Source organism: Hetaerina americana, unplaced genomic scaffold, assembly GCF_022747635.1.
Source record: "Hetaerina americana unplaced genomic scaffold, ioHetAmer1.1.p SCAF_5, whole genome shotgun sequence".
NCBI lineage: Eukaryota > Metazoa > Arthropoda > Insecta > Odonata > Calopterygidae > Hetaerina > Hetaerina americana.
In genome coordinates, this window is record NW_027287095.1 from 71442115 (window position 1) to 71458585 (window position 16471).

The 16471-nt window shown below is 40.9% G+C and overlaps 1 protein-coding gene across 1 annotated transcript in view; it reads right to left on the minus strand.

The window, feature by feature from the left end:
- LOC139694101 (uncharacterized) overlaps positions 1 to 14558 on the minus strand; it is a 44319-nt gene extending 29761 nt beyond the window's left edge. Inside the window, exons 1-2 of the mRNA XM_071592529.1 lie at positions 14421 to 14558; positions 6968 to 7223 (exon numbers count right to left, since the gene is read on the minus strand). Of these exons, the coding sequence (XP_071448630.1) occupies positions 6968 to 7223; positions 14421 to 14558 (394 nt within the window). The remainder of the gene's footprint in view (positions 1 to 6967; positions 7224 to 14420) is intronic.
- Positions 14559 to 16471: the final 1913 nt, after the last annotated feature.

The window sequence follows — 16471 nt, forward strand, 5'->3', positions numbered from 1 at the left end:
TATTTAACTTAAGAAAATTGGTAGTATCGTACAAATGACAGTTTTTTTAAGGAGAGAATACAGAGGAAAATTCGCAGTAACGTCCCACTGACCAAATACGAGGATGGTCTGAAGAGTTTCCGACCTCAAAAATTTCAGAAAATATTAGAAAATTTGAGAAAACATGCCTTGCATCTTTGTTAGGTCGGAAACTTTCCAGAACAACCATGTACTAGAAATTAATAAGGGAAACAAAACCGTAATTAGGTTTTGCCACAAAAATGAATCGAACAAAACCTGTTTCGTTGGCACCGAACATAATCAGGCTCTTCTTATAAGTTACAACCGTTTGGGAAATAAAACTGATAATGCCCTGCAGACCAATTAGATAATATTGTCAACGAAACAGAATATAATTTAATTCACAATTGTAAAACTAAATCATTGCCAAATTCACGATTTTCAAAATTAACGGCGAATCACGGATTCAAAGGTCGAATTTCAACCATGATTAAAGGGACCGGTTCACTGTCACACAAATTACATAAATATTACGCCAAACTAACATTCATTTCAGGGGCCATTCTCGTAATTTCTATGATTACTACTCGGAATATTTACTGTTCCTCCCCCTCCCCTGGGTCGATCATTCCGATGTACGACCAGTTTTTCCTTTTCGCATCGTTGGAAATACAACGGAGAAATGGGATCGCATGTAATTGCTCTCATTCCATGTCAATCCTTTGCCGGATTCCATTACGATGTCTCCAACTTTAATCCCACCGGGTAGATTGGAAAATTTATTTACAATGGACAAAAGGGCCTTGCATGCTACAGCGAAGTGAGGGCGGCACTCTAGTAGCGCAATGCCTCGATGAAAATCCCTCCACTGTCGTCATTCGCGACTCACGAAGGTCACTTGCAATCACGCAAGCTAGAGTCGACTTTGGTTCCGATACGTTGGAAAAGGTAAAAGAAGACGGGAGAATTCAAGAGAATCATTTGTGATACCTACATTATTCATTGAAAACGATCATTACTAGTAACTTCGAATAATGGTACAATGAAACTTTTTTCATGAAAAAATTTCATTGAAGGAAGTTAGCGTCAATGTGACCATGACCCTATGTACGTGAATATTCCAACTATTTTCATTCACTTCCTGAACACTAAAAATACAATAATTTCCCAGTTAGATGTTATGTCCGAGCAAAAATCGAATAACACGACCGATCAAGACGGAAGCTATGAGGGTAAGTCAATGAATAACTCGCAAAACTGGATAAAGGCAATGATAATCAGAGTAATTTCCTGGAATTAATTTCACTTTTCTACACATTCACCCTGTTGTACATTTGGACACTTATCCCATCTCTTTAAAAGTCCTTGATGGCCGGCAGCAAAGGAGTATTTTGTTTGCTGTCTCAGCCAACGAGTATCCTCTTGGACTACGGCATCATCACTTTCAAAACGTCGGTCACCCAAATGATTTTTTAGTGGCCCGGAAAGAAGAAAATCACTGAGGGCTAAGCCAGGACTGCATGAAATGGATGTTTCAAGCGTCCCCAATGACACGTCCGCAACAGCTCCTAAGTTTGTTTGCTGAAGTTTGCGACTTATTTATTAACTTACCCTCGTAATTTATGGTCGTCAAAACAAGATATACTCATACTTAAGTGAACCAAACTTAAGAGCCGAAGTTATGCGAAAAAAGTTCACTTAACTTGACTCCAATCATTATTAATTTTGTTTCTTTTAAGGAATTCAAGGCAAACAATTGTTAACATAAATTATAACTATGACAGGGATTCGTTTCCCGGGAAAGCCTCTGGGTACCTTCGGCGTGATTTTTCGGGAACCAGATCTTCCTGGGAAACTATAGGCGGCGGTACAGGGAAAGGAACTGGACCCCCCCTCCGCGGTGAGTGAATTTCGCATGTTGTATACGGCTTAGTATTGGATGAACTCTACCGTCACCTATCAAGATTACTAACAAGATTTAAGGTGAGGGTAAAGGTGCGGTTGGTAATCTTTAACTGTCATTGTGTATAAGAGCATTTTGTCTCCTATTTGTTCTTCTCGTGTATGTATGTATGTATCTGCATTGTAAGAGTGACCATTGACCAGACTTGACCGTTGCCACCAGGGCACTTGCCTTACCTTATTGCAACGATATAAATTAATTATAATAAAAATGATAAATATAATATTTTCCTTCCGAAAGATCAAATGTCATACGAACACAAGAATTTTTTGCGTAATTTCTCACACTGAAATATTTCATGTGAAAGGTAGCGAGTTGATATTATATTGCAACGATAAAATTATTTAATCATTAGTTTTTTCTGAACACCTGGAATATATTTACCTATTTAAATGAATATTCTGTTTATGGTGCTAGCCGAGAACGGCCCATAAGAGCTCATGTTAAAAGCACAGTATAAAGGATGAATATTCAAACGGTACCTCGGGATGCTCATTTATGAATCAGTCCATTGGATATAGCATGTCTTCAAGATTCTACGTGTATATTGAATATTTTAGAATACCTGGGATAAGTGACATTGAGACCAGAAGCCCCCAAAACAATTTTAGCAGTTCTTTTACGTGTCGGCGGTTTTATATTCGACCAACTTGGACGTGATGGCGTGATTCTTTTCGCTTTGATTAGAATCGTTGCCAATTTTCCCCAAAAATTATTATCACTTGCAAGTTGGAAAGGAGCGATAAACCCACTTCACGCCATCTTCATTAACGATCGTTAAACCAAATCTTTGTCAGGGAAGTCGTTTTGTTTTCACACGCTTCTAAATGAACATCAGATCGGCATTCTGATATGCATGTAACGAAGCTCAATTATTGGCAGTTAAAATTATTTTCCAGCGCTACCTCGACGGAGAAGGATTTTTGTCATCACTTTTGCTAGAAAAACCCTCACGCGAGAAAAGATCAACTTTGGCGATAACGCTGCAATTAGAATGTCGTCTGCCAGAAATTTTCCAATTCCAGAAACATCGGCTATAACCCTGATGCTATTTATATTAGATGAAATCTGCAGAGGCATAAATGATTGCTTAGTTAGAAAGGGTCTTTTAATAGGGTGATTTATGTATCCCTCTATAATGAGAAAAAAGGGAAAAAAGAAGAAAAAAAGTGACGACTTTTTTCTATTTGCCATTTTTGATTGAAGCGTTCACGGCCAGGAGAAAAGAAAACTTAACATTAAGTGCTATCGACGCGAGTGGTTGCGTATCAGAATCATATTATACTCTTTTTTCCAAGGCACAATAATTGGCGCAAACTGAGTTTGAAAAGATAACGTACCCGCTTATACTCTATCACATAAAACTCTCCGATAAATTAACTCTTTAGACCTGTTAATTATTTATAATTGTAAGTACAATACTTTTCTCAACTTTGTCACTTGACAGATTACGTCAATAAAATGCGTTCCATTTTATGAAACGTTCACTTTTATTTACTATTTACTATAGCGCTTCATTTATTCAATTTAGACGTGAGCAGTAAATCATGAGAGGAAATATTTGATGTGAAAGGAAAAAACAAGTGAGGTAAAATTTCACAACATTATTATACAACAGGGCGACACGTGTTTCGGCTTTTGATCGTCAGAATCAAGAGTCATCATGAAAAACGATTGTGAAATTTTATTGGGTGTTTCACCTTTTCTATGAAGATGGAATTTTGCAAAGTCAACGTTTCTACAGTCAACTTCCTGAGCTTATTTTAAATTAGAATAAATAGTTATGGAAAACAGCTATTTCTCGAAAATTAATTGAATACACGTTAAATAAACTTACTCGGCCTTCATTTCGTGGAAATGACAAATAATGAGTAAATATTGCTCTGAATCCATTTACACTCATTAATTCACAAACCGGCTTCAAGAAAGTATCAATTTACACATGATAATGTTCCATTGAAACCAATATGTAATACAACCGATCAAATTGGAAAAGGATTCGGAACCATTGCCACCCAATATGGCACCCAACTGAGGCAAATACGAAGTTGTTGCTACCCAAAATTTCTTGCGTTATTGGGAAGGATGTCTCTTTAGCAATGATGTTGAAAATGTACGGCAAGCCCCATAGTACTACGGTAGGAGAGATCATGCCAATAAAATTAGAGAGATTAAGTGGAGAACAGACACTCTTAATGATTAATTTTTCCCACGAACAATAAGGGAACAGAATGACGTTGTCAAACCACGCTAGAAGGGAAAGGTGTTCGGGGGTCAAGGGTAGTCGGGTGTTTAATCACTCCCTGTCACATTACCCTAGCGGTACCTTGCAGGGTACTATGCAAGTAAAAAAAATGTAAATGGAAAAAAATATGAATACAGATAAACCAGCCACATGTCTACGATAAATGCAACGTTAATTTCATAATATGAGCAACATTAACCGCATTCCACTAATCCATCCTTCTGATTCACGAGATTCCCTATAAAGAGAGAGTCATTCTTTGCCTTATTTATATTGCCCAACAAGTTTCAAGGAAGTTGCTTATCTACGAGTAGTAAGCAAAATCGAGTTAACTTCTTAAAACCATCCCAGGAGCCATCCTTCATAAACGTGGCCGCTCTTATATTTGTAACGAAGTCAAACGAGTCACTTCTGCGAAAACCACCGATCTTCCCAGCAGAAATCGATCTTACCCGTTTATTCGCCAGCGTCTTTCTTTACCTGATATGATTATTATCTGGATTCCTTCAGCGAATTCCTACGATTGAATCTCTTTCAATTACACGAAACTCGCGAATTGGTTGTAAAGATTTAATTACGACTGGAATACGCGGGAGTGTCAACCCGCTGGATAAGTTGGCATGGAGATGGTACTCGGGCGCACCTATTTATACTACAATTCGATGATGGCTGCATAGTTGGAAATAAAATTAGTTCCGTTAAAAGTTACTGTTGCGGAATCTCCCGCAGTTTCTTTGGAATTTGTCGGGAGAAAGAGCTTGTTGTGCGGGCTTCTATCTTTTCTCTTGGGACCAGAGGCGTCAGGTAAGGATGATATCGTAGGGAAGTTCTCCCCCTCCCCGAAATTAATAATGTTTGCATCGCAAATTTTGGAAAAGTAAGTGCGCCTGAATGCATTTCCTTTCCAAAGTGCAAGTGCTATCTTAACCGATGTGGAACCGAAATTGAAAATTAATGGAAAATAGCTCCTAATTACGATTTATGCATTTATTTTATTTAATAACTAATACCCTTCAGCCTACCTTTAGGGTGTATGGCACAAGGTGATTATACACCAGACTACTTTTGACAAGAAATACTTTTTCCTTATTATACGGAAAAAATGAACACCTAAAGCTATCTGTTCTTCACTTAATCTCTCGCTCCATGAGTGATTCCGAACCTAGCTCCTTCATTAATTCTGATTCGCTATTCAGTTTGTCATTAGAACGTTTTGCAGATGTAGCTCCTCTACGTTGCAAGCAATTCATTTTTGTGATCATTCACACTACACGAGGATCCCATAGAATACTAGCAGTATATTCAAAATGAAACCTAACGAGTGAAAGATAACATATTTCTCTTAAGCTTTTCATCCCATTTCCCCAAAACTCTTCTAATAAATCCTAAATTTTTTGTCATCTTGTCCGCATATCACCCGTATTTTAAGATGAATAGAATGGGGATTCACAAAACTATATACCCTCTCATGTCTACTCTGAAATATTATGTCCCTTGCGCCAAGAAAAAAACTGATATGATGACCATGTTTTGATGTGAATTTCTACAAAAATAAGCTCGAGAGCATTACAATCATTTCGGTGAATATCAGGTTGGCGTCAAATCAGCAAACACACGTATTTCGAACGTTTGGTGATTTTTCATGCGAGTCGATATTTTCTGGAGCGTGATAAAAAAACAGGCATGTACGTGACACACGTGTGATTTATGTATTTGACTAACGAACTCCCGTAAAGAGACGTGACGATGCTCCGGCGGTCCGGACAAATGCGTGACTCGAGCTGCAATGAAACTAACAGGGCGAGTTTCCGCACGCCACACTGGGAAGACCCGCTGGACTATACGAGTAAGGGGTCCCCCACCCGCGCCCAGAGGGAGGGAAGCTTTACGTAAATTTTGACTAGAAGCTACATGTTCATCAAAATGTTCATTTAGGACAAATTCAAACATGACACTTTTTTAACCATTTCTTAAGTTTTTTAGTATATTTAGGAGGAAAATTTCAAGGATATCTCTTGATTTTCATAGAGTAATGTCCTTTCTTATGCATATTCCATATCATCCCAAAATAATTAATTTTTAAATACATTCCTCTAATTTTTCACTTTCCCATTCTTTCTCTCTCTCCCAATTCCAAGCAGTATCTGGTTTCTCGTGCTCCGTGGAACTACTTCGTATGATATTACAATGCTCTTTTCCACCTAAAAATTTAATCTGATGATGTTATTCTGCATCTTAACCTGTTCGCGCCGTAAATGGTATTCCACGTGGAATCGTCAACTTCTATTTCAAACAAATATACGTATAATAAATCATTTAAATACAGTCAAGGTATCTAAAATAAAATAGCCGTTAACCAACGATTGTGTGGCGACATTGGATGGACTTGGGAGATTACAAACAATTAAACGATTATTTAATTTAAACAAAACGATTAAAACCGAGAGTGTCTTCCAAGGGTCTCAGGAAACTCAGAATGATTATCCACCTGAAGGTTGATTAGAACCTTCTTGAAGGTTGATTAGAACCTAGATGGGTGAGGGCAAAGATCATCTAAACGTCGAGTACAGATATATTTTTTTATTACCGATTCATATTTGGATGTTACACGGAAGGGTGTCTCCCCCACTCCTACCAAAAACCCTGCATCCACGTCAGCGTGCTACATGCAGAAGGAGGTACCTATCCGAGGGTAAGGTGTGTATAATATATAGTATGTGTATAAAACCACCTTCCCGGACACATGTCACGGGACTCACCTGTGGGACCCGGTGACGGTGAAGGCGAAGGCGACGGTTGTCGGCCAAAGTCGTCGAGGCTGAGCAGGCGGGTGGGGCCGGATATCGCCTCCGGGTACGTCTCCCCCGACTTCGTGAGGAGGAAGAGGAGCCATACGACGGAGAGAACGATGAACCAGACGAGCACCCTCAGGAGGCGGCGGCCCGCGCCGGGGCCGCCGCTGAGCTTGGCGGTGGGCGAGGTGTCCCTCCGGTGAAGCACCACGGAAGTCACCATCTGCGGAGAATAAAGAACGGAAGATAGTGTGGTGAGCAGTTCCAGCTGCTAGAGATAATTTCACGATGGCATATACATATTTTGGCCACTAATCATCTAAAACAATCCCCTCGGATTCAAAATTTCTGAGAATAATCACCCCATTTCAATTTCAAGTAGTGGAAACCCAGCGCTACTGGCGCGATAAAAGGAAGCCTGCGAGGCAAGAGTAGAACTTGAACCAGTTTGGCGTTTTTTTCCACCTGCTACGCGCATTTCGGCGGTCTGATTAAAAACAATTCACAGCACTCCGTCAACGTCCAACATTGCGAGCGAATCTCGTGGGTGGAGCTGTACTATATATCGATTATCAAAATCATATTAAGTAATGCTGAGCAACTCGACGCACCCAAATACGTACAACATTTTATGCCCGCTTGGAGTCAACGTAATATCTCAGAAATTCCAATGATATGACACATTTTTTCAAACATAAAATATACGCGGAACGACTAATTCCCATTTCAACCTGAAAATGCAGAGATAGTTTTCTGCTTACCTGTACTTTTATGCTTAGGATACAGGAGATTCTCACAAACAGGACCAGAACGAAACTGAATGACACCAACATACAAGTATATAATGTTAGGATCGCTATTCTAATTTCTATTTGGTACCCTGAAATACACCCCTAGGGTATGCGCCAATGTATAATTAAAAACCTGGCATGCCACATCAAAAATTAAGTTTTGTTATCATCCATCACATATTAAGTTTACACCAGCACACTGCCCACTTCACTGTGATACTTTGTTTCCGAAATGAATGAGAATGTGTCTACAAATAAGAAAACCACCATATAAATCGTATTCTTTACTATTCTTACTACGTAGATTCCATATAGAATTTCATCCCGTAACATTTTGCTCTCCAAGGGAATACTCATTTCACTTAGTACTCACTCTCCGAGGACGGATCTCTAGACAATCGACATGGACAAATAGGCAAATACCTCCCTCGTCGAGACACATTCGAAGGAGAGTCGTAGACAGATCAAGAATTAGCATCGCAACAGAGAATATCAATTCATTTTATTATCTGAATATAAAACACCAAACTTACAATCGTTAAACAGCAACAAAATCCCATTAGCAGAATTCAATTATCATATTTGAATGATATATCAACTGTTAGGCCAAACGCGAATTAGATTAGAAAAAGAGCAGAAATAAGAATTGCAAATTCCACTAATATGTCATTTACATGGGTTTCGACTCCTTCCTTCCTTTCCAATACTGTTAGTACTCTGAAAACCACCACTTGGGTGTGTGGCAGGGGGGTACACACCAGACTAGTATGACAAACTGACTTCTGCCCTATGAAAAAGGACAACAGGATTTCCTAGATCGACGGAAGAATTTTTACTTTGATTTACTCGGCATGGTTTTTTATACCCTTTTGCGAAAGACTCAAGAAGTATCGAAGTACACAGAAACTGGCAGTGAATTCTTCTCGGGATTGCATCCGGGTAATCGGCCCTGATGACGATGGAAAAGGATTTCATCGAAACGTCGGCAGCGATGGAGATGGAGGAGATTACCCGGATGAAATCCCGAGAAGAATTCACTGCCATCATCCGCCGGGAGAAATTGAAGTCCTACATACACAGAAACTGATGAAATTCTACTTAAACGTAAGTACAACACACCAAAACAATCACTAATTTTAAAACCAATTACATAAATGATATGGGTTATAACAGGGGTATTAATAACCAAGGTATATTATCATTGTAGCTATTTTATGATGAAACAAACATCTTTAAAAAAAATTCAATTTTTTTCGTCGACGTTCTTCCAATTTACTCGAGAGATTTAATCTGTAATTTAACCAATCTCTATCCATGAGCGATTCCCAGCCTATCTGCTCTAAAATATAGAGGTTGATAATCTAATTACATCCAAAAACTACCTTAAACAGTAGACTATCATTTAAAATAAATAAAAAGAACCGTAGTTATGGGCTGGATAAGCGTGAACGATATGCGAAACTTGTTCGAGGCATTTATCAAAAGAAACCTTCACTTGAACGGGTTCGGAACCCGAATAGGTACGGGTTTTTGGACTGAGTTTAGTTTAAAATAGTTCTGATTCGGACGGAATCCATACTTCAATTCGTCCCTTCCGATGCCTGGTGGCGCCATTGTCAAGGAGAACGTCTTCGATAATCTGAAAGGTGCACGACAACAACCAAGCGACCAACTCTATAGTCACAAGCCGGAATGGACGCTTCACTTCTTTCGGGCAAGTCCCGCTTACAATTTGTATTGAAACGCTTTCGTTTACTTAGCAGTTCATACGCCTGGTCCCTTCTCCGATTGACTTCGACCTTCACAATTCTAGCTGCTGACACACGGGCGACGGTAATGGGGATGGAGAGAATACTATATGTCTCCTTACCCAACTCCATCCGGACGTGAAATGTCACGGAGGAAGCGAGCTACAACTTTCGGAACAAAGCCTCCAGCGCATGCATGAAGTCGGGAAGTTTCCCGATGGAAGGTGCGTTACGAAAACTTGAAAACTTTGTGGGAGAAATAACAGGGAATATTTTCCGACTGATTTCATTAAAGGAACTCAATCGGGTCGTGCTCTCGCTACAGAATCGGCTTTTGAATCGCGAACCCCCCCCCGTGGACTGGTGACTGCTTTGAGTGCTGAAGTGGGGGCGGGTCAATCGCTCGAAGGGGTACAAAGCGAAACGGTGAACATACATATTAGTCTCCGGGAAGAGAAAAAGTGGGCACAGAGCAGGGATCGTCGGTCTCGTTAGACTTCGGAGAGAGGACTGAGAAGGGAAGGAGGTAACTTTGCCGTTGGAGGACTAGCCAGAGGCATGTGTCGCTTTTCAAGGAGTATGTAAGCTCTCGTGCGAAGTCAGAAGTGTGGGCCTCTCGTGGGCACAAACAGGGACTAGGAGGGACAAGAAAGGGAAGAAAGCGGTCAAAGAGTTCGTTCGGAAGGGCACTGCCTTCAAGGTGAAGCGGGGGTATATCTTAATATGTCTACATATCTGCATGGTATCCCGCAAGCCTCCGCTTTAGTTAAGGGATCAGTGTTTGAGCCAATTGCTGGGAATTACAAATTACCTTCTCCTACCAAAGTGGAGAACAGATATATTTATGATGACATTTTTTTCCACGAACGATTAATCAGAATAACAAAGCCCGACCGTGGTACGGCCATATTCGGGTCAAAATTAGCCCGGAATGCATTGACCCCCTGCCGGTGGCTTGCGTCTTTTATTTATAAAAAAAATACGGGCAACAGGATTTACGTGGTGGGTATTAAATTTTCAATAATACGGCGTTTCTCATCGGAAAACAATGCTAACACTTTCTTTCAAAGGTAAACACACGTCAGTTTAACAGCCTCTCAGGGGTCATTATCGATGGGAATAGGTATTTGTTTCAATATAATGTATTCATTGACGCAGATGTAGTCAATACTAACTACCTACTCATAATCAATCTACATCCCTTTAATTCACCAGTTGATTATCCAGGGATTATGAATCCTTACCTAGCCCAATGATATCTTGCAAATTGCCCAACGAATACGGTAAAAGAATCGTCATTTGAATCGCGTGGGAGAATTTTTTTCAATCCCAAAATGTTTTCCTTAAAGTTTAAATGCCCAAAGTAACATGCCCAAAGTAGAATACTGGTGCTTTTAAATTTTTCAGAGAAAAACATTCACTCTATTAAAGCAAAATGAATATAAATAAATGCTGGATCAAGGGAAGTTAAAACAATTCGGCTGGAGAACAGATTTGTTGAAAATCAACAAAATTTACCGAGGATTAATATTGATTCAGTCACAATATTATTCCTTTTGATGAAAATGTTGAGTATATTTAAATTTTATGCACTTCCAATGAAATAATTTAATTTCCTTTCACAATTATTACCCTCTATTTTTTTCAAATGACCCTCCTCTTTCTTACCTCATTTCAATGTATGGCGACCCAATATTCCGTGCCTTTGCGGCGGATTACATGGCATTACGTAGACGTTGATGGATAGTGCAAGCGGAAGCTCCAATAATATCAAGGAGCCTTATTCAGTCTTTTGAAATGGAATATTGCTGCCCAACTGTCGCCGTATTTGATATTTTAGTACGCTGAAAGCCACCGCTAGGGTGCGTGGCACATGGATGGCGACATTTGCTTGCTTGTTTTAAGTCTGTCCAAGACTTAAATAATAATTATCTACAATGAGATTACATTCTTACTTCAATTGAAGAAAACAAAAATTTAAGAAATATCCCATGTCACACAGGCAAAAGTCGTATGATATTAAACTTTTTTTTGATTTCCCATTTAAAAAATCATATTTCAGATAATTTTAGTACCCTGTAAGCCACCCATAGGATGTGTGGCAGGGATCATTTCTCAAGGCAGAAGGCAGCGTACGTGGAAGCCTGAGTGAGAACCTGAAAAACAGCGTTGCACTCATCTGTGACCCCGTAGATTCCATATTATTTACTTCTGATAACAAATGGGGCTTCTGATAACTCGATTTCAAGCTGTCTCACGATTTTCGCTGAGTTTTCAAAACCGTATCAACCCTGCCATTCCATACCGCGGTAGCGTCATATTCGGGTCAAAATAAATTTGCTATGTATTCACCCCCTGCTACACACCCTAGCGGGGGCCTCCAGGGTACTAAAAATACCAAAACTACCATGCATCCTCATTCTCTATTCGTAATTGCCAGGATATATTTTAATTTTTTTTATGAATACACCCTTCAAGCTACCGCTAGTGTGTGTGGCAAGGGGTGAAAACACATCACACTGATTTTGACCCGAACACGACCCTAACGCGGTCGAACAATGTTGTTATTATGATCCCTTATCGTTAGTGGAAAAAATGACATCTTGAGTCTATCTGTTCTACACTTAATCTCTCTAATTCATTCGGGATGTTGCGGTGACTAACGTACTGGCTTGGCACCCTGAGGGCCCGGGTTTGAATCACAGTGGAGACAGATTTTTTCAGTGGTGTCCCGATCCCCACTTGAGGTGCTTCGTGTAGGGCAATGTGAGTGAGAACGCTGTCCGTCGGATGGGACGTTTAAGTTTCGGACCCCTCGGCGCCTTTCATTGAGGGTAGGCGAATGCCGACGCCGGGTTTCTCTCCACCCTTCATCCTTTCCTTCCCATCCATAATGGCGCAAATGACCTCAGCAGTCTGTCGCCTCCCCTAAAAATACTACTACTCGTCCTTGTTTCGGCATTAGCAAAAAAACATAACTTTCGCTTACCCTCTGGGGGTTATGAGAATCTCTCCCGAACGCCGTGACATCACCGAATGCGTCGAAGTCAACTGCCACGTGTTATATCAGAGTGCAATGTTATCGGCGGCACGTGTGCATCTCAAATCTTCGAAACGCATTCATGCGTCAGAGCACGAGCGCTCGCGGGTTCCGTCCTTGAGAGATTCCTCCGGGAATAGAATAACTGAGATCTGTTCTCTAGGTTATCTCAGTTTGGAGGGGGGATAAACAATATACAAACCCAGTTGTTTTAAGCAAAAGTATATTGACAAGAGGAGAGGCAGAATATGCTAAGCCGAAAGTACGTTGCCACATGTTGTTCGCTAACTTCCCAACTTTTAAAAGCAATTCCATAGAAAACCTCTGCACCTCTTATCAATCGTAATATATTTTTATGGATTTTCTTGGAATACTGAAAAAGATATCCAGCAAGGTGAGAATGTCATGCGGAAGTCATTGAACAATTAAGAATTCAGGTAGGTGAACTTTATAAGTTGAAATAACACGACACAATTATGTACTTTGTCATGGGAGTGGTATAAAACATTTTCTGACCCATGACAAGGGTCACTGGACAAACTAAAGGAGGAGGAACGGCATTATTAGCTCAGGAAAAAAAGTCTGGAAGAATGTCATGATAAGGTCATAGAATATGCTCAGTAAAGTGTACTTTCAAGTTAAAATGACATGACAATAGTACATATTGTATCATAACAATGGTATAAAACAAATCATGCTCAGACAAAGGTAAATTAATGGCACGAGATGCACAAATGTGCTTGGCAGACGCGCAGAAAAGTTTTAAATCAGAAAAACTACCTGGTTTTTATGTTTGAGACTAAAGGAATCGCAAGTAATGAGTAAGCGGTGACACAATGGTACGTCAAATCGAAGCGCAAGGATCGAGGGATTGTTCCTTAAAGGAATCCTTAAGATGAAAAATAACTCGAATTCTCAAATCGAATGGAGTCACTCTTTCTTTTTCGAGAAATTCTTCGAATCGAATGGCAGCGAGAAAATAACTTCAATCGATCAAAACTCCGCGCGCAATTTTTTTTCACCGATAAAAGGAACTGGCACACAAAGGGGAAGATCTTACGTGTGAATTTGGACTTAAGTTTCCACAAGTATACACACGATTCTGAACACGTCTCCTCCATTTTAAATCCGATTGTTCATTACATCCACTTACTTCGCAAAACGAAGCCGGTGAAGGACGTGGTTGGAGTTGATGGGTTCAAGAAATAAGATCGGTGATCACTCCCTCTGCTTTCGAGCCCTTGAAACGTGGACAGCGACTCAGCGAGAGCAACACTTTTGAATTTGCACCGCGGCAGGAGGAGGGGTTGATTGATTACTTTGTTCATCCGTCGGCTTCTCTCCGGTTGCCTCGCAACAGGATTTCCCGATCGAGCAGCCCAAGTCTCCGCTACAAACGTGGTACTTTTAAATTCGATTCATTCTCTTAGAAACGAAAAACCTGTCTCTAGACTCTTTAAACCATTCAGTGAGAAGAAAGGCGAAACATATAACGATTGCGACGCACGCCCGTCGCGGTTGGCGAAAGTCTTGGAGACCTCGGATCGCACCCGTCGTCGCTCACCTTTCACGCCCGTGGTCTCACACTCCTGCCTTCGGAACAGTCAGGATCTTTCTGGCCGAAGATCGGGCCTCCATTCGGGGGTGACGCGGACCACGACGACCCTCTTCCTCCTGGTCCCCTAACACTTCCCTACGCAGTCGCCGGGTGGGAGTGTGGAGGCGGGACCCGCCGCTGCGCCTCGGTGGGCCTTCTCCTCGCGCCCTCCGCCCGCTGCATGGGTGACCCCAAGCACTCCCGCCTCCTCACCCTATACTACCCCCCCTCTTCGTCTGCAAACCGCACTCCCCTCTCCTCCCACACAAAGGGCGCCGCTCCCCACGCCTTCACCGCCACCCACGCCCGAATGGTCCGCGCGCCGCTGCGTGTCAGGGCCTGCGCATGGGACGCCGGCGTCGTCGTTCACGTCGTGGTTCATGCGCGTGGGGCCCTCCTCGCGACCCCTCCTCCCCCGGCTGCCCCCCCTGGTTCCGCGTCACCCGGTTCTCTCCTGCTTGGGGGAAGGTGGACACAAACGACGAGGCTGGCGACATTTGAAGTGGGGTTGAAGATTCGGAGAGAGGTTTGATTGGACATAAACCACACCAGCTCGCCGTGCCACACCACACAACAATAGTGTCTTGCTTATTTTTTATTTACTGAATTTTTTTATAATTCGAGTATTTCCCTTCCAAAAGTTTTCAAGAATTGAGAAAATACTATGATGCTGTTATCATTAGGTTTGGCGATCGATAGCAGAGGTCATTTGCGTAATTAAGGACATGTATGTATTTTGGAAGACATAAGATTTTTCAGGGAACGAGGGTAAGAGTAGAGAGAAACCCGGCGTCTGCATTAGCCTTCTCTTGAGAGGAATCATTCCTCATGCTCGACTGGACGATTTGCAACGTGTTTTCGTCCCCATGATTACGCATTAAAAACGACCATCATCCTGAAGTTTTATGTACGTAAGGATATCATCTTTGTTTATTTCTTTATGTTTATCGGATTTCTCCTTTTTTCCCGTTGAACATTACAATAGGGCAACATTTTTAAAACGGAAAGGTCATTTCTTAGGAAATCGGTAAATATTTTGAAAAATGAGAAAAGCGAAGCTGTATTTTCTCTTAGTATCACGTTTTGACATGCAGCAGATTCCCATCGTACTACGGTAAGAGAGATCATGCCAATAAAATTAGAAAGATTACATGTAGAAGAGATAGATTTAAGATGCCATTTTTTCCACGAATGATTAGGGATCATAATAACATTGTCCGACCGCGGTAGGGTCATTTTTGGGTCAAAATTAGTCAGGTGTGTGTTCACCCCCTGCCACACACCCTAGCGGTGGCTTGCAGGGTACAAAAATGTCAAATATTTAATATAAAATAACAGATGCTAGTCAGGTAATCTCTGTACTTGTTCTATAATATTAAACAAACTGCAAAATCTTCGGCAACGAAATGTTCGAAGGAAGAAGTTCAGCCTATTCCCCGATTCCTTCACTGGCGCTGTACGTAACACGTCACGAGGACAGAGCAACGACTTAATTCTTGCGTTGAATGGGGAGAAATGGAAATCGAATGCAACTCTGTCTCGGCGATACAAGAATCGATAGAAAAAGACGAAGATGACCAGCACGGCCGTAGGTAATTCATATATTCGAGTTACTGCGCATTAGATTGCGATACCTGGTGAATTTTTGCATTTAAGATTATAGGTAAATATACCATTAGGTTCTTATAGTCACTGCCAAAAATTCACAGAATCGTTAAAAACAAATTGGGCGCTCGATGAAAGCAAAACAGAGGGCAGAGCTTGTTAAATGGACTGAAGAAAGATTCACACACATTAAAACCCTAGTATTTATATTTTTTGCCTAATTGAGTGCAAAAGGGGCACGCGAAAAGATTTTCTAGGCACATTTATGACATTCACAGTAAGGTCGAGAGGTTTATATATCTAAGTTCCATGAGCATAGTGTCTGATACAAGCATATACCAGTTAAGTAATATTCTACAATGCCCTGTTTTGTTTTTAAAATTAAGATTGATAGAGTTGGAAACGATTATGAAGATTGACGAGATGAACTGCCAATTTCTTGTTATAATTCTCAATCTATTGACTCAATTTTCCTGAAAATTAATGGCAGTTATGGCAACAGCTCTCTAAATTAATATGCATCGCCTGTGCTCAAACACCTTTTTTGCATACTTAAGACCCTATGTATATGCGTCTTTATCTTCCTTCTCCTCCTCTCTGTCACTCTTGTCATTTATTCTTTACTGGCAATCTGTTTCATTGCCCGCCGATTAGTTCAAGCCGAGAGAACTTAGAGCAAAGGGTAATTCT